This window comes from Pteropus medius, unplaced genomic scaffold, assembly GCF_902729225.1.
Source record: "Pteropus medius unplaced genomic scaffold, Ma_sr-lr_union100, whole genome shotgun sequence".
Classification (NCBI taxonomy): Eukaryota; Metazoa; Chordata; class Mammalia; order Chiroptera; family Pteropodidae; genus Pteropus; species Pteropus medius.
This window is the reverse complement of record NW_024340849.1, coordinates 3,186,196-3,210,393: the sequence shown is the minus strand read 5'-3', so window position 1 is coordinate 3,210,393 and position 24,198 is coordinate 3,186,196. Positions and strand designations below refer to the sequence as shown.

The 24,198-nt window shown below is 43.8% G+C and overlaps 1 protein-coding gene across 6 annotated transcripts in view; it reads right to left on the bottom strand.

The window, feature by feature from the left end:
* The window catches only part of FBXO15 (F-box protein 15), an 88,911-nt gene that overhangs the window by 50,822 nt on the left and 13,891 nt on the right, over positions 1 to 24,198 (bottom strand). For all 6 annotated transcript variants that reach the window (XM_039839663.1, XM_039839637.1, XM_039839643.1 and 3 more), the window contains exons 5-9: positions 23,980 to 24,189; positions 21,116 to 21,242; positions 19,670 to 19,752; positions 18,567 to 18,709; positions 655 to 779 (exon numbers count right to left, since the gene is read on the bottom strand). In XM_039839663.1, the coding sequence (XP_039695597.1) occupies positions 655 to 779; positions 18,567 to 18,709; positions 19,670 to 19,752; positions 21,116 to 21,242; positions 23,980 to 24,189 (688 nt within the window). The remainder of the gene's footprint in view (positions 1 to 654; positions 780 to 18,566; positions 18,710 to 19,669; positions 19,753 to 21,115; positions 21,243 to 23,979; positions 24,190 to 24,198) is intronic.

Here is a 24,198-nt window from a genome sequence, read left to right as displayed (position 1 = left end):
TGCACATGGGAGATCGAGCCCACTGAACATGAGAATCCTGTTCATCCCACAAAACAAAGTGGGAGAGTAATGTGAGCCAGGGCATCCACAGGCACGGGGGTCAGAGAAGGGGATGAAACTGTGAGGACGCCCCTCTGCCCGCCTTCCCTGCCAACTCCCAACCACTACATCAACTCTCCCACCCGTGTGGCTAATTTTTGATAGAGACATAAATTGATTTATCTGTCCAAGGAAACATCTGTGTCCTGAAGTCATAACTGCAATACATTTTAAATTGGTGGACGAGTAATTAAGACGCTTTGAGCAAATGCTACTTGCCTGGTCCAACCTACAGGTCCACTCTTTCTCCACAAAACAGACAATGGGGGGGGGGGGGGCTTTGGGGGGAGTGCAGGAATGCCACCAACACTGTTCAGAAGGCTGCTGCATGCCGCCTGCCTCTCCTCCTCCACTACACTCCACCACAAACAGAACGTACTCAAGAAGCATTTGACGAATGAATCAACCGACTGCCAATGGCTGAGGATATGCTTAAATCTTCAGACACCAGACTAATAAATCTAGGACTTTTAAAACAGTTCATACATATACTTCAACAGGCATTTTTTTTATTATACAAAAACCAGGTTACTTTAAGAAAAGAAGACAAGTTACCTTTATATAGCCGTCAAAAATATCAGTCCTCCAGGTGAAGCCAACTTTTCCAATAAGAGGTAGGTGTTCTGTGTTATTTTTAAACCTTATCACAATGAGTTTCACGTATCCATTTTCAATACATCCTGAAAAGATTTAATATTTTTTAGATTACTATATACCAATGCTGGGCAATAAGTCAAGATTCTTCAAGTTTGCTATTCCATGAAGAATGTCTCACATGGCAACTACTAGTCTCTGATGGAGGAACATGCTGGCATAGCTAATCCAGGTGGCGGGCTCGAGGCCAGCACAGTGTGCCTGCAGTCCAGAGACAGAGCAGTGAGTGGGGGCTCCAGGAAAGTGACCTTATAGGTGAGCCAGGAGATTTGGGGTGAGCTGTTACCCACCCTGCCACTGGGGGAGAAGGTCTTCTGATCTGATGAAGCTGACTTCAGTGAAAATGGGAAACCAGAACTGTGGAATCTAAGAAAGCAGACCCCAGAAATGGCCCAGAAAGGACAATGAACGTGAAAGAGTGACAGGGGTATGAGGGCCACTGCATATGGACACACGCCTAAAGTAAACACTTCTGCACACGCATGTAAACAAGTCAAAGCCCTTGCACATGCTTGAGACCGGAGGACTCGCCCCTCCTCGGGCAAGCTCAAGCTAAGAGCAGCCTGGCCACCAAGGGCCCGCGGAGCCCACAGTCAGCACTCCGCGGCTCCTGTGAGGGGGGACTTCGTGCGGCTGAGCTCCACGTGCCCATTCTCGCACCTCCTGAAAAGTGACCATCGCACGTGGCAACATAACGACACCTTCACTCGTTCAGAAGACTTCAGAAAGCGACACCCGGACAAAAGTCAGACGTAAGTCACAGGCAAAGCAGACAGAAGGAGAAAGGAGAAGAGCCAACGTCCTTTGACCCGAGGGTGGCGATTTCACGGGACGAGGTAAAACCGAAGAAGCCTTGCAGCCGTGGGAGCCAGAGCCCCGTTCTGAAACGGGGCAGTTCTCACGTGCAGCCCACGGGGAAGCCAGCGCTCTGCCGGCGGCCTCCTCTGTGACACGACGCGCGTTTCGAGCGGGACATCCGGTTGGAGGCCGAGCGCGTGGGACCCACAGGAGAGCGCAGCTGGCCTGGGCCGCACGCTGCCGGACGCCCACAGTCTGACTTTCGTTCCAAGGACAGAGGCTGCTGAGTCATTAGCAAGAACTGCGCGTCTTCCCCGCTCCTCCCTCCAGGTGTGGGAGCGAATGCCAATGACGCTGACCCTTCCCAGGCAACGGGGCGGGGCTCGACAGAGGCGGGCAGGGACTGAGACGCGCGAGCCCGGAGGAGGCGCAGTAATGACAATCAGAACGGACCAGCTGTGGCTCTGCCCTGCTCCACGTCACCGCGCAGCCACGTGCACGAGCGAGACCGTCGGCTGGCCAGACAAAACACCGGGACTTCATTCTCCATGTGGCTGTCCTCAGGACACTGCAGAAAATGGATCCCAAAGTACAACAGCCAATAACATCTCAATGGCAGTGGTCCGAGCTAAGAAACACGACAGCTCTGCAGGAAGCAAGGACTGCTGTTATCCTGTCGTCACCAGAAATCGTCCCCTTCAGAACAAGTTCTGTAGCATTTGCAGTATCTTAAAAGGTCAGCCTTTCCGCCAACCCTCTGTAACCGCTTGTTTCCGAGACAAAACAGCCCTTCTCACACTTAAACAATGTGCACATCGAACATGTGTGTGGAAATGTGTGTGCATAAAATACATAATCTCTTTGAGTACTTATTGTACACCAAGCATTGTGTGAAGCTCTTTATGCACAGTAACTAAAAAACTACTTTAAAAGAACACCTTAGAATAACACTGTTAATTAGGTATTACAGTTTTCTGAATCCACAGGTGAGAAAACTATGCACAGAGAGGTTAAGAGCATCTTGCCCAAAGCCACACTGCAGGTAAGTAAGTGGCAAAGACACGACGCAAACCTTGTTCTGCATCTAGACTCCGTGTCACAATAGACAAAAACATACAGAAGGGGACAGCATAATCGCCTGCTAGTTTAACCACTGGCTGAGGGTTTGCCATGTGGCTTTCAATTTTCATGAAGTTGCACTTCCGTTTTACTGCCAACAGAGAAAAATCCAGAAATTAGCAGACAAGATGCACTTAGGAACCATTTACAGCTCCCCAAAGTGCTTGGTGATTCCTCCACCTGGGGGTCCCACGCAGGATCGCCCATTCCGACCTGCACTATGACCAGATCATGAGTGACCTGGGTTCCTTCACTATGAACTCATGCCCTCACTGAATTCCTGTGCTTCTTAAACCATTGGGTTAACCTTAACCCAATACATAAGACCATCCCCAAAATGCAGGGAAATGCCATTCAAGGCTCCAGGGACATGCACTTACAAGCACAGCCTTGAGAGTCATAAAGACCTCATTCCAAACCTACCAGCTGTTCACTAGCTGTGTAGCCATGGTCAAGCTCCAAGCTGAGTAAAATAAGGATACAAATAGAAGGTACTTTATAAGGCTTTGTGAAGATTAATGGAATTAATCATAAATATTAACATTACAGGGCAGATTATTATGTATGCCAGGCTAAGTGTGTGAAGCATCTTACGTGCATTATCCCAACAATCACATTTTATCCAAAGAGCCGTCCATTGCCAGGCAGAAAGGGGACACACCATGTCCATGGACTGCAAGACTCAACATTGTTAAGATGGCCACTTACCAAAATTGATCTGCAGATTGAATGCAATCCCAGTCATAACCCCAGCAGGCATTTAAATAATTTATAATCAGTATTAATGAATAAATAATAAAATTTGGCACGATGATTCTAAAATTAATATGGAAATGCTAAGAACCTGAAAGAGCTACACAATCTTGGAGAAAAAAGTTTACTTTGACTTACTACACATCAGTGATTTAGAAGAGAAGGTAGCAAAAATCACCCAATAGCAATGAGAAAAAAAACCAAAACAATGAGGATAATTTAAAGGGCCCGTGGGACAACATCAAGTGTACCAACATTCACATCATTGGGGCATCGATAGGAGAGGAGAGAGAATAAGGAATTGAAAACCTATTTGAAGAAATAATGATGGGAAACTTCCCTAACCCAGTGAAGGAAACAGACATACATGCCCAGGAAGCATAGAAAATCCCAAACAATATGAACCAAAGAGGCCCATACCAAGACACATCATAATTAAAATGCCAAAGGTTAAAGACGAAGAGAATCTTAAAAGCAGCAAAAAGAAAAGCAATTAGTTACCTACAAGGGAGCTCCCATAAGACTATCAGCTGATTTCTCAACAGAAACTTTGCAGGTGAGAAGGGCTTGGCACAAAATACTCAAAGCGATGTAAAGCCAGGACCTACAACCAAGATGACTTTACCCAGCAAGGCTATCATTTAGAATCAAAGGGATAATGAGCTTCCAAGGCAAGAAAAGATAAAGGAGTTCATCACCACCAAACCGGTATTACAAGAAATGTTAAAGGGGTTTCTTTACGAAGAAGAAAAACAGGTCAAAATATGAATAATAAATTGGCAATATCTATCAATATCTATCTATACATATCTATCAATAATTACTTTAAATGTAAATGGATTAAATGTTCCAATCAAAAGATAGGGTGGCTGAATGGCTAAGCAAACAAAACCCTTACATATGCTGCCTAAAAGAGAATCACTTCGGATTGAAAGACTCACACAGACTGAAAGTAAAGGGATGGAGAAATATTTTATGAAAATGGGAACAAAAAAAAAATCTGGGGTGGCAATAGTCGTACCAGACAAAATAGACTTTAAACAAAGGCTATACGACAAGAGACAAAGAAAAACCCAGTAATCCCACTTCTGGGTATTTATCCAAAGAAATCCAAAACACTACGTCAAAGGGACATGTGCATCCATATGTTCACTGCAGCATTATTTACAGTAGCCAAGATATGGAGGCAACCTGGGGGTCCATCAATGGATGAATAGATAAAGAGGTAGTACATACATACAATGGACTATTACTCAGCCATTTGGAAAAAAAAAAAAAAGGATGAAATCTTGCCATCTGCAACAACATGGATGGACCTAGAGGGTACTGTGCTGAGTGGAGTAAGTCATACAGAGAAAGACAAATGTCATATGATTTCGCTTACATGTGAATCTAGAGAACAGGATAAACAAAACAAAAACAAGCTCACAGATACAGAGAGCATTTTGATGACCGCCAGATGGAGGAGTTGGGGGGATAGGGGAGAGGATTAAGAGGTACAAATGGGTAGTTACAAAATAGTCATGGGAATGTAGAGTACAGCATGGGGAATATAGTCAGTAGTAGTGTAGTAACTATGTGTGGTATCAGATGGACACTGCATTTATCAGGGTGATCACTTCATCAGTTATATAAATGTCTAATCACCATGGCGTGCACCTGAAACTAATATAATATTGTATGTTAACTGTAACTGAAGAATAAAAAAATATTTTTTAAAAAGGACTTACTATAGAGCTACAGCAATGGTATTGCTATAAAGACACACAAACAGATCAACAATAGAACAAAGGGATCCAGAAAGACGCCAACACTTACAAGTGATTTTTGACACAGACATCAGAATAATTCAACGAGAAAAGAAAGTCTTCACAAATGGTGCACAAAACAACTAACTATGCATATGGGAAAATAAAATGAATCTTAACCCTTACTTCATACTTTACACAAAATTAATTAGGGATGGATCGTAGACCTAAAATGTAAAAGCTAAAACCATAATACAGCTGAAAGAGAGAATATCTCTGCTCTGTAACCTGGCACGTGGAAAGTTTTTAAGACATAAAAAGAGAAAATAACCATGAAATAAAAAAAACTGATAAGTTAGATTTCATCAAAATGAGAAACTTCTGATCATTAAAAGATACCACTAAGAAAATGAATAAGCAAGCCCTAGACTGGGAAAAAATATTTGCAAAACGTGTATCTGACACAGGACTGGTATCCAGAAGGAACATAAAGAACCCCACAGTTCAGGAATAAAGAGACAAACAACTTTTTTTTTACAAAGGCAAAAGAATTAAGAGATACTTTAAAAAGATATGCAAATGACTAATAATAAGCACATTAAGTGTTTAATATTAACGGCCATCAGAGATGCAAATCAAAACCACCATGAGCTACCACAACCACCACACAGGAGATCAGCTAAAATGTAAAAGGCTAATCGCATCAAATGGCGGTCAGGATATGGGGCAACCAGAACACTCGCACGGTGATGATGGGAGTATAAAACGGTGCAGCCACTCTAAAAAGAGTTTGGTAATTTATTGTGTGTAAATTTTTCTTATACATGAAAAAAGTTTGACAATTTTTAATACATAGACCTACCCTAAGACCCAACATTTCATCCTAGCTATTTAGCCAAGAGAAATGAAAACATGTGTCCACAAAACAGACTTTCAAAAGAATTCTATAGCAGCTTTATTCATAATAGTCTGAAACAGAAAACAACCCAAATTTCCTGTCCATCGACAAGAAAACAAGTGAGCAAAGTGTAGCATGTTCAGTCGATGGAACACGACTCCTCAATAATGAGGAATGACTAACAATACCTGCAACAGTACATGAAACTCAAGGACATTTTGCTGAAAGAATCTGGACACCAAAGAGTGCACGAAAAAATCCAGAAACGAGAGTACACGCTGCATGATCCCATTTATGCGATGTTCTAGGACAAGTGACACTAATCTAGGGTGAAAAAAAAAAAAACAGGAAAATGTATGCAGAAGTTCTTGTGCTATTCGTGAATTTTCTCTAAGTTGGAAACTATATCAAAATAAAAGGTTATAAAAGCAGCAGCACTCAATAAAGGTGAGCAGGTGGCAGTGTCGACCGCCCTCTGAAGTCCCCTCTGCTTACCGCGCTGGCTGCTCCCTTCCTATGCGACCCGTAACTCTGGGCAAGCCCCAGTCCGTGTCCTCACATTCTGTCACCTTCGTGGCTGACGGCACGCTTCTACCTACACCAACCTCTCCCCTTCCTTAACCCCTGCGCACACGCTTCCACATTTAGTCACATGAGTTGTTCCTGCTTGCTAGAGCTGTGTCCCCAAGTGACCTACGGCCTTTGGGAACAGAGGTCACGTCTTCTGCAATGTATCAACAGCACTACTGATAGCATTTCTCATTTCTCAGCTACAATTAGAGTTGTTTTTTGGGGGTTTTGTTTTGTTTGTTTGTTTGTTTTTGACCTAATAAATAGAACACAGAAAAGGTGGGAAGTAAGGAATGCAGGAAGGAGAGGCAGGCTGAGTGAGTGACTGACTGACTGACTTTCCTAAGGCAAAGAGAAAGAAGAGCGAAGGGTGTCGAGTCAGGTCACAAGGGCCTGAAGCAGGAAAAACACCACAACCTGATGAGGGGATGGGACAGAACCCTGGATCACCATCTAAGAGACCAACTCAGTATCATAATGAAGAAACGGGACAGACAGGAGCAGCAACTCCCAGGTGTCTGTGTAAATCTTCAGTAAAGTGGCAGGGAGACCCTATGAACTCAACAGTATTAATATTTTAAAGCTGCAGAGACCTGATACTACAGAGGTATAATTAATAAAAAGATGGTATAATCATTAGACTCTAATGATCAAACAGAATTGGCACTAACTCTTAAAGACAGTAAATCTTCAGTATTTCCCATTCTCTGTTAGGTATCTAACATAAATCTCAAGGCATATACATGGCTTTTCTCTTTTCCTCAGCTAATTATTTTCAGATATCTGTTCTTTTCCAAATCCCTGACCTACATGCAACTTAAGTAGCTATATATAGACATAGATCATGGAATATCAAAAGAGAGAAGGTCTCTGAACACGCTAAGGATCAGAAGTCTCTCTCTCATTTTTGTTTGTTATATAGGTTGCAAGAGTCAAATGAGCTGGAGCTGTATTGGTAAGAGATTGGAAAATGGAACTCCCCATTATTTAGGAAGCTTCCCTCTCCAGTTCAGGATGTGATGACATCACTAAAATCTCCGATAATCTTTTGAGCCACTGGGTCTCTACTTTTCTCACATTAACTAGGACCCTAACGAGCTGCTTTTGTGGTGGTACCTTTTCTGATATTGATGACAATTAACTTGATTTTAAAAAGAATGAAGTATGTACTTAGACATTAAAAATTCACTGTTCATTAATTCAATAGTATTTGAAAATAGCTTTTCCTATTGACGTATTTAAAGGTTCAGACTGGTATTTTCACAAGACCTAGTTCTACTTTCCATGCCTCTGGACCAACTTTCTATCAGTCCAGTCCATCCGACTATAAATTATTTTTCTAGACTAGTCCTTCTGAAGAAGGTTAAGGGGATAGTACATGGTTATTTGTTTTGGGCTCTCCAATACCTATTCTGCTTCTCTCGCTCAGGACTTTCCAGTATTACTCTGTGAAACACACCAAGGTCAGCCCCTGTGCTTCAGGTGGTAGAAGCCAAGCTCGGCTCCGCATCACCCATCCATCTGGCCACAGGACCGACTTAGGGATGAGTTCATGACCCGGCCAGAGCCGACGGGACGCAATGAGACTCGTGTGCGGGGCGGGTGGGGGTGACGGGGGGCGAGTCTTGGAAAGGACAGCCCCAGTGGGCACGCGTTTGTGATCTCCCCCAGAAACTGCTGATCATTCGGGAAGACAGAAGAGCAACATCGGGGTGAGCAGCGCTCTAGTTTCCAACAGAGGGGAGCGGGCAGGGACGGGGTCCTGTGGAGCTGCAGAGGACGAGATGGCTGACAGTGCGGCTCAGGCTGTGCACCCAGCAAATAAAGCTAGAAAGGGAGCCAAGAACCAGAAGACTGCGAAGAACCCCGAATGGCTCAGCAGGAGGAAGGCATGGGAACGTGGCGGCTAAGAGGTGGGTGATCTGAGCTCTATGCGCTGGAGAGCTGGAGTCCGAACACCAGTAAACTCACAGCAAAACTTTTTTAGTGAAACTCACATTTTTTTAGTGAAAACTAGGAAACCTCTTACTTGTGTTTCTTATTAGACTTATCTTCCTCAAGCTACATGTTTTAAGGGATTCTACTTCCACAATTGCTTTAATAAATACCTCTGAAAAAATCACAATATCTTATTTAAACGATATCTTTGAAAACAAAAATCTAAACAAAATTAAAAACTCAGATCCTCCCTTTTAAATGATTAAAAGAATTCAAATCACCGAAGAGAAAGAACCAATCAAAATTTGAGGTCAAATCTCAAACAGAAGCCAGAGTCCAGAAAAGCAAGAGAAGATGACAAGGGCCCGCCTAAACCTCTTCGGAGCCGTGAGGCTCCCCTCACGTGTCCTGTGTCACAGCAGGGCCAGCTTCAGGGGCACGGCCTATGCAGCTGCAGGGCCCCCTCCCCCTCGGCTTAGCGCTCTGCTGCCACCGCTGTGGAAGTCTAAACAACGTCCGCACGAGGCCCCTCCATGGTGTCGCTGTCTTGCCTACGTGTAAAGTGCCACCCGCTCCTGGTGAGCCCTGCCAGGACATCCTGCAGGTAGAGCGGGGCCTCCTGCCCTGCAAACCGTCATTTGTAATGCTGACTTTTCACGGGTCACCAGACGTACAGGGCAGGAAAATGTGCTAATAGCCACTGATGAAGATGCTGTAAGAAACTGGCTGTCCTAATTTTTCTAGGAAATCACCACCCAGATGGGACTGTACTATTTCTAATGTCTTCCTGTAATGATAAATGCTTAGAGAGAATAAGCTGCCCCAGAAACACAGAAAGCAATTAGTATCAAGGAACAAAAAAAGTCATCTATTTCTGGAATCGCAACAATAAAAACGAGACAATAGGCTATAAGTGAAAATATCTAAAACAAACGATAAAAACTTTAAAAGAATTTCTTAGAGAGGTTATCTGGGCTTATCAGGTTCTACTGCTGAAGAGCTGAATCCTATATCTTTGGTAGGAAAACATAAGTTTCTAAGGCCTATAACTTCTTTTTATCCCCTCGACATTTTCTATTATACCTTACAGAGTAAGCACTAAATGTTTATTATTTAATCCACATTTTAATGAAAAACAGATTGCAAAAACCCTACAGTATATAGAACAAATCTAACAGATAATAGAAACAATCTAAAAGAATTTACTCACAAAGGCAACACAAAAGTGAATTATCGATGAGTGGAGAAAGGTGTAGGATCCTCTACTTCTCCCAAAGACAGCGAGGAAACATAAATAAACGGAGAGATAGTCCCAAACCTTAAATAAAAATGTATCGATTCCTTCTAAATGAATGTATACATTTAATACAAATCTGATCAAATTCTGAATGATATATTTTAAAATCTGGCCAAGTACATATTAAATACATCTAAAAGAATAAGTGGGTGACAATAACTGAGAAATCTTTAATAAAAGTTCATCAGTAAGAAATTTTATATTAGGGAAGGGACATATATTTTCATAACAAAATACACAAGTAAAGCTTGAAACATCTGGTCTGGTGTGGAGACGTGCAGAAGCAGCATGATCCTCAAAAGAGAAAACGGATCCTAAGAGGGGAAGGTCTGGGAACCTCCTGGCTGTGCATAATTTTTACATTAATCAAAGGAAGAATGAGCTTATGTACAATTCAAAAAAGCCTTGCAAGATCCAAAACAGTATGTACCAAATTAAAAGGCAAAAGATAAAATGGAGAAAATATTTGCAAAGGCTGTAACTCATACAAATCCTGTAAACATTTAAAACGATGGAATCCATCAAGCAGAAACTAGAAATTCAGTTCGAAAAGAAACGTAAAAATAACGACAACAGCAGCAACAGGTGACAAGCATCCCAGAGGCATCCTTACTGCCTCACCTGAATCCTCCAGGTATCTTGGGAGACAGGTCATGTGGTTACCACATTCTGCGAGCGAGGACGCTAACTCTCCAGGGTCACACACCTGTGAGAGGCGACACTGAAGCTGGACCCTAGGAAGATGCCCCTTGAACAGCCTACCTGATGGCGGCTAAAATAACCATAAACCTCTGCTGCAGTCAATAGTTTTTTTAAATAGTCAACCTCATATTCAAAGACATATGCAAATTTAAAACAGATGTTGCTTTTGCCTCTGAAATCATCAAAGATTTTTCAAAGTAATGCTCAATAGTGCTATAACCATGAAAAATGGAATCCTAAAAGTCCAACATTAGGAGAGAGGGTCAATAAATCATGATCAAACCAAACAATGAAATATACGACTTTCAGAATCAAATTTTGAAAGACACTTTGGTGACACAGGAAAACGCTTGCAATTAAGTGTAGGGGGAGCGGGCACAATTCAGGTAAACTGGTCCACAGACACAGACCTAGAACGGAACAAAATAATGAACGATAGTGGTCCTTGGGCGGTTTTTATTTGCTTCTTTATAAACTCCTATATATTCAGAATTTCAAACCACATAATAAGAAAAAGACATTAGTTTTCAAATGCATTTTTATAACGACATAAAAGGTCAAAGGCAGAAGCAGCACATTTTGTTACCTAAAAATCCCTTCCCTTTGCTTCTCTATCGCTCTCCTTCTCAATCCTGATAAAAAGACTAAACATGCAGTACTTTCCCCGTCAGCTTCTCAAATTAGTAATAATTAGCTTGAAACAAAGATCAAAAAATGCACATTCCTTCATATTTTGCACTGCTGATCGCACCCTTTTTCAAGCTCTATTTACACTTCAAAGACACAACTGGGCTATTTCCTGTCTGCTCTTTCACTAGGCTGCACCGTTCCCACCAAAGTTCTTCACGAACACTAGGCGGAAGAGGCGACCCAGCAGGCCTGGGCCCGCTGCTGGCAAGGCCGCCGCGCTGGCACCTGGGCCCTTGGGTCCGCTAACTGGCACGAGCTCCCACGGCGCCTGCGCAGTTTGCACCCGCTCCGCGGTGTACGCCGTGCGCCGGCCTTCCTTCCGTGAGCCTGGCGTTCTGCCAGCGCCAGGCAGAGGGCGCCTACGCGACCCGCCCCAGTACGAACTCAGGGCGCTGCGGTCTCTACCGAGCTTCTCGGGTAGATAACACTTCGCACATGTCCTCACAACTCATTCCCGGAGAAGCAGCACACCCTGTGTGACCCCACCGGGAGCGGGCTCTTTGGAGCTGGCACCTGACTTCCTCCCACATCGTCCCATGCACCCTTCCCTTTGCTGATTTTGCTCGTACCCTCACTGTAATAAATCTCAGCCATTGACACAACTCCTTCAGAGTCCTGTGTGGATCCTAGTGGATCACTGAGCCTGGGGTTGGTCTTGGGGACCCAATGCCAACAGTCCGTTCACATTTCCAAAAGAGAAAACAAAGTGGATATAGAAAAACCCACCATGCACTTTTTATAAGCTTTCCTCAGGTTTTCATTTACGAATCACTCAGTATTCCCTTGTCTGTTTCTCCTCCCCTCCCTTCTTGTCTCCTGTAAATCCAGTTAAGGTGACAAAATATTTCTTCACCCAAACTTCCTTTTTAGCATAATTTTAGTGGCAATACACAAACGAGCTGGCAGCGAATGTGTGCACATTCAGGGAGTCGTAATTCTTCTTTGAAAAGAGATCACTGGGATCCTTTCACGAAGACTCTGGTCACAGTGGCAGGATTCATGAAAACACTGAGAGAGAGAACTTCCCAGGTCCTGGGGGAGGACGATGACAAAGGTCCAAGGAGAAACAGTCAAATGAACCTTCAGGGAAAAGAAGAAAAGATAGTGATGCTTTTTATTCACTGTCAGGTGGTGCTGAGGGCGGACGGCGCTGTCCTCGACACAGTGGCTGGCTGGCCCGGATGACGCCGGGAGCTCGAGCAATCTGCTATAGAAAGGACCTCGGCTACTCGTGACACGCCACAGACCTGCTCTGACCTTAAAGGGCACTGCAGGTAGTCACGCCCGGGAACTGAGCCCACCAGATCAATGCTGGCGTCCAAAGACAAGAGCCTCAGCTATGGCCTCAAGTGGACAAGGACAGCACTGCCGGGCGCAGGGACGCTTATCCCCAAGTGTCCACCCTTCAGCTCAGGCATGATCCTCTCCTCTGTGACTCAAGAACCTCGCTCCAGGCACCAACAGCGAACTCGGGTCTCCTGGCTTGTTTCCAGTAATATGTTTGTTTGTTTGTTTGTTTGTTTTTTAAATCCGAAGAACCTTATAGCAAAGCACATGAGACAGAGTTAAAAAGATAGGACAAACAGGTATTTTGTTCAGAGAAAATATTGTGGCCAAGAGGCAGAGAGCATCAAATCACCTGAACGATTTGCTGGGTCTGCTCTGTCTCAAGATAAATAGCGTGGATCTCCTATCTGCACCCCCTGCATAGTCAACTCTGGAACTTCGGTCAGTCTCGGGTGGCTTCTGTACAGTGCATGCTACACCACTCCCCACAGACTGCCCGCCTACAGTTAGGCCAAGTTTCTCACTGATGACGTCAGCAGATAGAGCCACCTCAGTTCCAGGGACATGAAGATAAAATGGTTTACCCTTGATGCAGAGAAAGTGTTCTTTAAAAACAGGGGCAAGGTGCTATCATGCTCGACTGCAATGACACAGCTGGAATTTACTAAATATACCCCACGGCATGGTACCACAGAGAGTTTCTCGAAAACTGCAGAGGACGTTGGAGTTTGTACTTTTTTGAAATGTGAGAATGACTCTGATGGCAACAGCGCCCTCTGCTGATCCTAACCGTAGAACCACACGCAGAGGACCTGCATCTGCGTCGTGCATCCTTCTCACGGTGAAAATTTGTTTCCTCATTGTGAAACAACAGATGCAAGGTGACTTGTTCCCAGCTCAGTTTCCTGTCACGCTCCAATTTCCTTAGCCTCTTGCACACTGTAACAACCATCTAACCTTCTCAGGGGGCTTCTGGCATTGGCAGAAAATTGCTTTAAAGGCTGCTCCAGCAAGCCAGCAGAGAAGGCCCTGCCTGACTTCCCTTCTGATGCCAAAACTTTAAACAGACAGACAGACTCACACACCTGAGAAGATACACTCCAGAAGCATATCACTGAAAAGTACAAATATACAGGAGATCATAGAGCCGGGTGCCAAGACTCTCGGGTCTGGAGTCCGCCCGCCTGGGTGCAGACGGGGCCCGGCGTGTGTGAGCTATATAGAACCAGAGCTGACCTACACTATCGGCTTAGGCCACCTCTTCATTGATGCCATGGGAGAGATAACGGTACTCAACTCACAGGCTTGCTATGAAGATTAAGTTAAATAATTAATATAAACATAAAACATTCAGCAAGAACCTATAATGAGTGCCCCTAAATGTTCTGTGTCGCTATCACTGTCATTATTAAGGGCACAGCTTCAGTATGAGGAATGCACACAGAGCCCAATCAACATTAGGCTGTGTTTGTTCAGAACCAGGAGAGGCAAGGCCGTCTGTTCTAGATGCCCCTGAGACAGACCTAACCCCCTGAGAACAGAAAGACAGGCTCTCAAGACTGTAGATCGCATCAGATAAGAAACACTGGAAGTGTGAGACACCTGAGGATATAGGTTGGAGCCACAGAGAAGCCAGAGACTAAGATCTCTGCCGACGCCAGCCCAGAGGGCACAGGCGTCTGCACCCTGGGTACAGGCCGGGGTGCACCAGGAGCACCCTCAGCACCGTGTGCCGGGAAGAGGGATGAGATTTTTCTCACTTAAATACCGGAATAAAGGTAAATGGACTGAAGTACAGAGAAACTAATTTGGGAGCTGTTTCCAGGGCAGGCCCCGATCAGAAGTTGCAATGCAAATCCAAGCCCAAGAGAGGTCATCATCCAGATCACCTTTCAGCTCCTTCCTAATTAGCAGAGTCCAAGATTCTGGGTGCAGCAGAAAGAGCAATGAGAAAAACTAGAAAATATGAAAATTAAGCAGTCTAAGCAGTCAAAAAGCTAGAAAAAAAGATGAAAATGAACCTAAAGAAAACAAATGATTTTCTGGAGGGTCAAGGGACAAGGCTAAAAGTAAACCTGTCTCAATTCCCTTCTTTTATATTTCCAACTTTGGAACTATGTAAATGTGGTTATTTTTTTTTTAATGTACAAAAAAAGCAAAGCAATCCTGAAAAACAAAAAAATCAGCTGAAGCAAATCATAATTGTACATCAGAGTGGTAGCATAACCACACAGAGGAAGATTATTTTAGGTGACTTGATTTTATATCTCTAGCATGATATATCTTTAGCATATAAAGAAACGCAAGGAAATTCTTAATTAAGAGAGTATTCGATAGGTTCATTATTAATAATATCAGCTTTGTTATTTTGAAATTGTTACATATTGCGATGTTTAGAACAAAGACTTTCAGGGCTGGGCACAAGTAGGCAAGGCGAGCCTGAGCTACCTTGCCATGCTAGAGCACAAATAAGCTATCGAAGATAACTAGAGTCATGCCAAAAGCATACAAGAGCAGATGACCAGTGACAGGACAACCTGAGTATCACAATAACAATAAAAAGAATGATGACTGCAAATAGAATAAAGTACTTAAGCTATATTTTTAATCAATGATTTCGTAAATCCCCCAAAAAACGTACAAGTCATCTTTGAAAACTGTGAGAGCATTAACTCACTAGTTTGTAAATTAATAAAGAGAAAGAATCAAGCATGTACCCACTTTCCTGTACTAACTATATTTCATGGTAACTAAATAGTTGATAAAAGAAAAATCTCCTTTACAAAAGAATTCTACTAATAGATGTAGAGAGGATGACAGAACTAGGGAATTATCATTTTACAATCACTAATAAAAATAAGGGACATAGGCACCCATCATTTGGTAAACCATTTGGTAAACATTCATGGAGAAGTTAATAAAATAAGCAGGCTGAAAAATCCCTGAACCTACTGAACAATCTTAATATGAGTAATATTTAGAAAGGCAGATATTACATCATTGTGATAAATACAAGAGTAAGTACAGGGCTATGAAGCATTCTTGCCAAAAAAAGAAAAACCTAAATCTAATCTAGCCTCTAAACACGACTATCAGTGTACAGGAAATACGGAGACAGAGAAACACATTACACTGGAAGCACCATCCAAAATGCAGAAATTGTAGAAAGAAATAACAGATTCAGTTTCTTCCACAAATAAATGGCATGAAAAAAGAAGTAGATTGTCAGATCATATGGGACTTACGAAGCACATCGACCAATGCATGAGACACAAACGGGCTTAAAGCGAGAGGGTGGCAAAGCTTGTACCACACTAACTCTCATCAAAAGAAATCTGGAGTGCTCACATTTATCAGATGGAACAGTTTTCAGAGCAAAACTGTGACCAGGAATAAAGATGGTCATCTCTTAAATGATAAAGAGGTCACTTAGTCAAGAGGACATAAAACTCTCCAATGTTTATGAATAAAACAACAGAGCTTCAAAATACATGTAGCAAGAACTGACAGAACATCAACGAGGACTACATGAATCCACAATCATAGCTGAAGATCTCCATATGCCTCTCTCGATCACCAGGAAAACAAGTGGGCAGAAATCAACAAGGATGCAGCAGACTTCAGCACTCTCAACCACCTTTACCTGATTAACTTTTACAGGACACTATACCCAAAGTAGAATATATCTTCTTCTTAATACACAAGGAACATGTACAAACACAGACTACATTCTGAGATATTAAACAAGTCTTAATGAATTTAAAAGAATTCATGTCATTCAAACATATTCTCTGGTCACAATGGAATTAAACTACAAGTCAGTAACAGAAAAACCTCCAGAAAAATCTCAAATATTTAGAAACTGAGGAACACATTTCTATCCAATCTATAGGTCAAAGAAGCAAGCAAAGGAAAATTAGAAAGATTAAAACAATGAAAATAAAAATTAAAATTAAAAAACAGAATTTGTGGGATGCCAGAAAAGCAGGACTTAGGGAGACATTTGTAGCATGAACTGTCTCTAAATTAAAAAAGGAAAGTTCTCAAGTCAGTGACTTCAGCTTTCCCATTAAACTAGAAAAATTAGAGTGAATTACAAAGTAAGCAGGAAAAAAAATGGAAATAATAAAAACCAAAGTGCAAATCAAAGAAGTACAAAGCATAAGAACAATAGAGAAAATCAATGAAACCAAAAGCTGATTCCCTGAAAAGATCAATAACATTGATAAACCTCTAGCCACACTGATCAGGGAAAAAAAATCAAGAACACACAAATTACCTATCAGGATGCAGATGGTATTACTACAGAGTCTACAGATATTAAAAGACAATGGAATGTTATGAACAACTTTGGCAACTTAGATAAAATGGACAAATTTCTTAAAAGACACAAAATATTAAAGCTCAGTCAAGAAGAAACAAGTAATAATCTAAATAGCCCTATACCTATTAAAGAAATTGAAATAGTTTAAAAACCTTCCACAAAGGAAGCTCCAGGCCTTGATGGCTTTACAGGTGAATTCGACTAACCACGTAAGGAAGAAATACTACCAACTCTACGTAAAATGCTCTCAAAAATTCAAGAGGAAGAAATATCTCCCAACACATGCTTTGAGATCAGCAGTGGCCTAAGACCAAAAACTACAAAGACAGTACAAAACAATGAGAAGCTACAAAGGAAGAAAAGTAACAAAGATGAGATACTAAAAATCTTAATTGCAAAAATAGTATGAAGAAAATTCTGAAACAATCCAAAAAGACATAAAAAGCATTTTCAAACAAATTGAAAGACAATCCACATTCCTGGGTAGGACAATTCAACAAGAAAGATGTCAACTCACCCCAGGTTACTATATACATTTGACACAATTCTAATAAAAATACCAACAAGCACAGAAAAACCCTGACATCTTCCTGAGCCAAAAAGCAAAGAAGGTTGAAAGATTAATACAGGTGTATCAAAGGGCACAAAAGCCAGCTTGAAGCAGACCCCACAGGCTGAACTGGGGACAACTTTAACTCCAAAAAGAATAATGTCTGTAATTGATGATAAATAATGGATGGTAAATTGATGATAAAAACCCAAGAGTACAAAGTAACACTAAACAAGAAAGACAGAAGCAGAGCGGGGTGGGGGGGAGCGAGAGCGCACGCTCAAAATTATTTCCGCCATAGTAGGGGTGACACATTGATTTCTTGACCTGAAAATCAGTGGTTAAAGGGTTAAAGTATTCACCCTGTCATTATAGAAGTTCACCCAGTTGATGAGAAAAGTTTTTTACAGAAGTTCAGCTAATAAATGTAGAAGTAATTAGAAACCTTTTCTAAATTCAAACAAAACATCGACTTAGGGAGATTGTTAATGGATATCAAATCCATTGGATGAAAGAATTTTGGGGAACAGGATATTAAGAAATAAAGTATGCAATTTCCCCTATAAAATATTATTACCAGAAACATTAAACTTGAATCTACGCAAGGCCTCACAGCAAGCCTGGAGTCTGTAGGACACAGAGGGATGGCACCAAGAACAGCCGGATGGACGAGGTGGGAGAGGGCGTTGCACATCACTTCCTCCGACTTCCTTCCTTCCCTTGGCTGCAGTCCCCTCCCTTCCCCCAGGTCTCTGTCTCAGCTGTGGTGACCGTGACCCACCTGCTGGATTGTACTCTTATCCTGGGTGAGTGCTACAGGGGCCCTATTGCCAAATTCACCACATTCCTTTGAGAAAGAAGGTAAGAGGCTGGGGGAAGGGGCATGATGGGCAAAACAAGAAGGCAAGGGTCAGCGGAAAAGGAGAGCGGAGAACATGCCCACGGGAGAGACGTGATGATGGAGGAGTCAGCTCTGGCCGAGGGATTTCGCAAGTCCTGGGGCAACACGGGTGTCTGGGAGGGAGCCGCCAAACAGTGACCAGAGTGGAGGATACTTCTTAACTCAGAGATGAAAACTAGTCCCCTGTCCTCTCTAACCTTTTAATTTCATGCTGAAACAAAAACTCAATTAGTGTCACCTTTCTTGGTAAAGAGATTGTGAAACGTGCTACACAGGTAGGAAGTCCCGCCGCTGTGCATGTCGACATGGAGCTGGAAGCCATGCAGGCCGTGCTCTGGGCTGTCATCCAGAAGGGGAGTATGAGCAGGCAGCTCAGAGGGACTGAAAAGCAAAACAAAACATGCACACAAATTGGTCAGCACCGGAGATAAAGGGCTTGAATTGAAAATACTCTTTAAAAAGGTCACACCCACTCAAAGCCCCAGAGGCTATCGACCCTAGTCTAGAGGACTCCCAGTGACCTTCAACACCAGGAACCCGCTGCTCCGTGTTCCTTTGTCAACATCCTTTAAAACAGGCACAGGTGTGAGCTCCGTGGGTTTCCACGAGACCACGGCGCACACAGCTCTGAGGCCCGCCCGGCACGGCAGCTCTGCAAAGGCAGCTCTGCTGCTCGGTGGCCTCAGTGTCCAGGGGACAGGAGAGCCCGGCACCTACAGACCCACTGCTACAGCTACAACAGACCTACAGGTGAGGCACCTGGGCAGAAGACCAAAAGCCATGATGAACAATGTTTTATTCAATAAGAAAAACCTTAACAAGATAACAAACAAAAGCATTCGGGAGCTGCTCGGTGGTATTTACAAAGTGAGTGTGAGCTGTGGTAGAAAGGAGAGCCTGTTGCCCAGCCCCCCACCACCCAAGGGCCTTCAAATCCAGGAAGAGACATGCACCATACAGACCGGGCAAAAACGCATCTGCAGGCCAGACTGGGCCCAGAAGCCCCAGGCCCGTGTGCCTTCGGGATACGAAGGCTCTTGCTAGCGCAAAGAACTTGGGTGCCATGATGCACTAGGACCCTGTAGGCGTGACGGTCTCCTGACCCCAGGGATAATGTTTGGCTGGCACATAATCCTTAACCCCAAGCCAACAAAGCAAATATGTACTCGTGAACAATCCAATTATTTTAGCAACGGCTAAGCAATTACGCCTGTTGGCTTGTGTCTACTGATTAAAAACAGAATGTCTTTGTAGCTATTCTCAGGATATTAAGATGGTATCAAGTTCTAATTGTTTAGATTGACTTTATAAAAATTGAATACACAACACACAAATACTTACACAGTGGCTGAGCCCAACGTGCTCCTCTCCACAAGGTGATGGAAATGAAGAGTTGCCATGACAAAAGCCAGTTCTTCCTCCCTCTGAAAAGATAATTAAAAAGAATAAAAGAATATATTTTTGAAGTGAAATATTTTCATTGTTCACGAGGTCACCGTGAAGATCACAGCGCATTTCATCTTATAGACTGATGCGGTCTCTGACTCCTGTGACATCAGCACAGCGCTGACACATTATCACTGCTAGCACGTTACTGCAACCTAAGAGTGCATGTCACACTGACAGCAGAGCTGCCACTCACCCAGATACGCAGCACGTGCAGGGCCAAATGGGTTAACACCCTGGTGCTTGTGAAATATCAAAACACTGTGTTGAACACGGTAATTGTGAAAATATGTCTTGGTAGTTCCAGGTTGTTTCAAACTCTTTCCAAAAATAATTCTGGAAGAGCTCGACAGAGACTTAACGTGTGGTGCAGAGTCCCTCTCCCTAGTACCTACATGACGTGGCAAAGCCAGAGGGAATGATTAGAGTCCCACTCTGTGCCTGTCCATCAGTTTGACGGACATCGAAAATGTGCCAGTACAGGAACTGCTGCCCTCTTCTCCCCAGTTCCACCTGATACTGCCTGGTGTAGGTCACCAGGATGGTAAATCTGAAGTGGCCAGACAGAGGACAGTTAGATCTGCCAGAGTCCTTGTCACTATGCAGGCCACCAGAGCGGGGCAGGCAGACTGCTGCCAGGCCCACTAGTCGCCTTCACACAGAAAGCCGAGCAGGCTGTAAGAGGCCCGAGAGCACGCTGTGGTCGATCCTGGTCCTGCCATCGCAGGCAGACCTTCTCAGAATCAGAGTCGTGATTTGCTGTCTTAAAGCATCCACGGGCCAAGGCCACAGAGAAACCTGTGGAGTACACGGGAACATCACACTGTTACGCTTTTCACTGAAGTGACAGTCCAAACAGTAACCCCAGAGAAGAGAGCTGGCTATCAGTCTGACCCCATGAAAGAAGCAACCTCATCTGCTGGGAACGGATAAGTCCCTGGACACTCAGGCCACACTTGATGTCACATCCGCAGGATCAGAAACACGCGTGCGAGACCACTGGGTGGGATGTGGAGACGGAGACTGGCAGAGAAGGCACACGGAAAGAACAGAAGACAGGAACGTGGATCGACGAGAAGGAGAGCAGGGATGTCCCGTGACGTTAAAGGAATAACGTGACGAAGGCACCAGGCAGAATGGGTGGTCTGCACGCGTGTGAGCCAAGCAGCAGCGAGCCGCCACGGACACCAGGTCAGTGCTGGAAAAACGGAGTCGGCGGGGAGGCAGAACGCACGGGGCTTGAGAGGTCGTGCAGGGCCGTGCATCTGGCACCGTGCCCAGTGGGGGGCACACTGGGCTGTGAGTGAGGAGAGGGCACTGTCCACGTGGGGCGCGTCTTACCTTCCACAGCCCCACCAGGAGGCCCGGGTTTAGGCGGAAGAGCCGAATGATCCCGTCACAGCCCATCACGGTGGAACCGGGCAGATCCCTGAGGCTGTACTTGGCAATTAGAGAATGCCATCTAGGTCTTTGAAGGTGCATGTCAAAGAAAGGAACGAGAGGGATGAGCGTTCACAGCTGCGGTGCTGTCGATTCTCTTTAGTTGACCTAAAAATACTTTTGAAGAACATACTAACGACACGCAGGCTGAGGACGAGGGCACAACCACCCTGTATAAACAACAGGCGAACGGGCACATCCGGCTTCTCGCCCAGCTGTCGTCTCCCTTCCCGCCCTCTCGCTCGTGCTGCCGGCTCGAGGCCCAGCCAGAAGCTGAAGAACCGTGAGAGGGAGGAGGAAGAGCCACCTGCTATTCCTTCCCTCACGATCCAGCACAATGCTACAATCACAGGTCTCAATATGGCTCCTAACTGAGTGAAATAACGGGTAAGCAAAGATGAAATACTCTAAATGACAAAAAAGCAGGTTCTCCCCATAGGCTACCTGGAAGTAAACATACTTTTTAAAGTTATTATCAATATAACTCAGATAGCAAAAACTGTAACGTTAGAAAATAAATTCAAACTCAAATCATGAGTGTTTTCATGAAGGAGATGTACTGTGAGAATTAGTTACTAAAAGTAAATAACTCAGTTGTGTAGGGAAATACCATTCTACTCCGCTACTCGTCGTAAGACCTAAAATCAGTGGAGAGAAACACAGTGAGCGCTGTAACGGCGGGCAGATGTCTGTCGTTCCCAGGAGCCTAGAGAAAATTCAGGAAACTACAAGGGAGGAGAGAACCCAGCGGTCCCTCAGCATAGCTCGGCATCAGGTGAACTCCCTAAGGAGCGGGGCTATGCTGCTTCCAGGGGTTCACCTCCAGTACCTGAAGTACGAGCCAGAAACAGACAATGGAGACAGTCCAGTGAGTCTGACTAGACGGGTACAAGTGACAGGGAAATTCAAACAGCAGACGACATAAATACAGCTTCCATGTCCTTGAAAAAACTCTCACGGAGGAAACAAAAAAGATCCAAATACAAATGGCCAAACCTCTCCTCTGCTGTCACGCAGATGCACACAAGCCCTGTATTTCTGCGTGATGAAAGCATTCAGTTACAAACGCGCAGTAAAAGTGCCGAACAAAACGACTCTTGAAAAACGCTTTCTGCGTGTGCTCGCCACAGTTGACCAAATGCGGGCTGAAGTCCACTGTGTTTTAATGGAAATAAATTACACTAAATGAATTTTCCCAATGAAATCTAGCGTTTCTGTCACTGAGTTGTATCTAGTGTTCTTGACCTGGATGACAATTTTCAGGACCACAGCATCTCTAACTGAGCTTTACGATCGACACTATCCACCTAAATTAGTCTTTCATGATCATTTTCATTGGTGTTAACAGTCTAAGACTATAAATAGTATTGCATGATATGCCAAGTATCTTATTCAGTCACACTAGTACAGGGGTTGTGAACTCATTCCCCACAGTCTCATAGTGCAGACCACCTCAGTGCCACATTAGAAACATCTGCTGTCCAGCATGATTGCACATGAAATTTCAGAGATTTATCCACATAAAGGTTGCATTTTAAAAAGTAACTGTGCTAACAGAACATCCTCAGTAATCAGGGGAAATGATTCCCATGTATTTCATCAGCGCACGAAGGGCATTTTCGGAACACAGACCCTGGGTTTCACGGCACTCACAGCATGGCGACTGGACCAGTGCCCACGGAGGCCGCCTCGAAGGGCCAGCAGCGGAGGAGGAGCCAAAATCAAGGCCCCAGGTATGAAGTTGCAGAACTGTGTCTGTATCCAGGGAAACCATGAAAGAACGCCATCCTCACATGGGGACAGCAGGCCCTGAGGTAGGTGCTCGTTAACACCCTCCACAGCAAGGGCTGGCGGAGAGAAACTGGGGGCCGGGGAGGACTGCAGCCCACAAGGCCATGAGAACAATGACAGGCAAGTGGCACCCTAAGGACAAAGAACACTGAGACAGGGAAGGAGTTGGCCGAGGACAGGAAACCAAGACTGGAGACGGGAGCTCTGAACTTGGCACGCTCAGGTCAGGATGCTAAGCACGCCAGACTCCCGCTTTTAGCAGAAGAGGACTAATGGCGAGAACAGTGAGCATGAGAGACTTGCTAGGAAAAGCAAGACGCAAGCCTCATGAGTATGGGCTCAGCGTAAAGCCACCTCAAGACAGAATGATGAGCACTAAGTAAGCACCAGCAGTGTAATGCACATGTATCTGATCTGTGCAGTTGACAATGAAATCGTGATCTTCACAGTGGCCGTGCATGCTAAACACGACACTGTCACATTCTCTCCATTTCACAGATAAGAAAATGGAGGCACAGAAAGAGTAAGTTACTTGTAAAAGGCCCTAGTAAGTTCAACAGAAAAGCACATAAAAATTGCTAATAATTATGAATTTATGATCTAATGTTTAAACTATAATTATACCATTTACTAAAGAAGGAAAATACAAGTTTTATGTATCTTTGTGTTAAAAAGGTTAAAACTAAAAACCTCAAAAGGTTAGCCATCAATTATCCAAGGAATTCTGTTAACTAGACTACCATTCCCTAACTGATACAGATAACCAAGCTATAAAGAACCTAAATTTAGACCTGATCGTAAATATGATGAGCCCATTCTTTTCTTATGCTCTAGGGATCCAGAATGAAAGAGAAGCCTTTAAGATACAATCAAATTAGAATGCATTGGTGGTATTTTTAAATTACAAAATAATGCCAAATAATATTTACATATAAGATGTTCTCATCCAAAGGTTCTGCTAAATTAGTACTTACCCGTTTTTGGTGGGGGTTTTGGACCGGTCCATAAAAACTGGTGTCACACCACACAAATCTAAGGTTGACAATGTGGCGAGCCGTGGCCAGTTTTTGCCATACCACACGATCGTAACTGATGAATCGTTTATGGAGAGATCGACATGCTCCATGATGTATTCTTTTCCACCTTTTTCTTTCAATATAATTACCCAACCTAGACCAGATATTCTGGAGAAA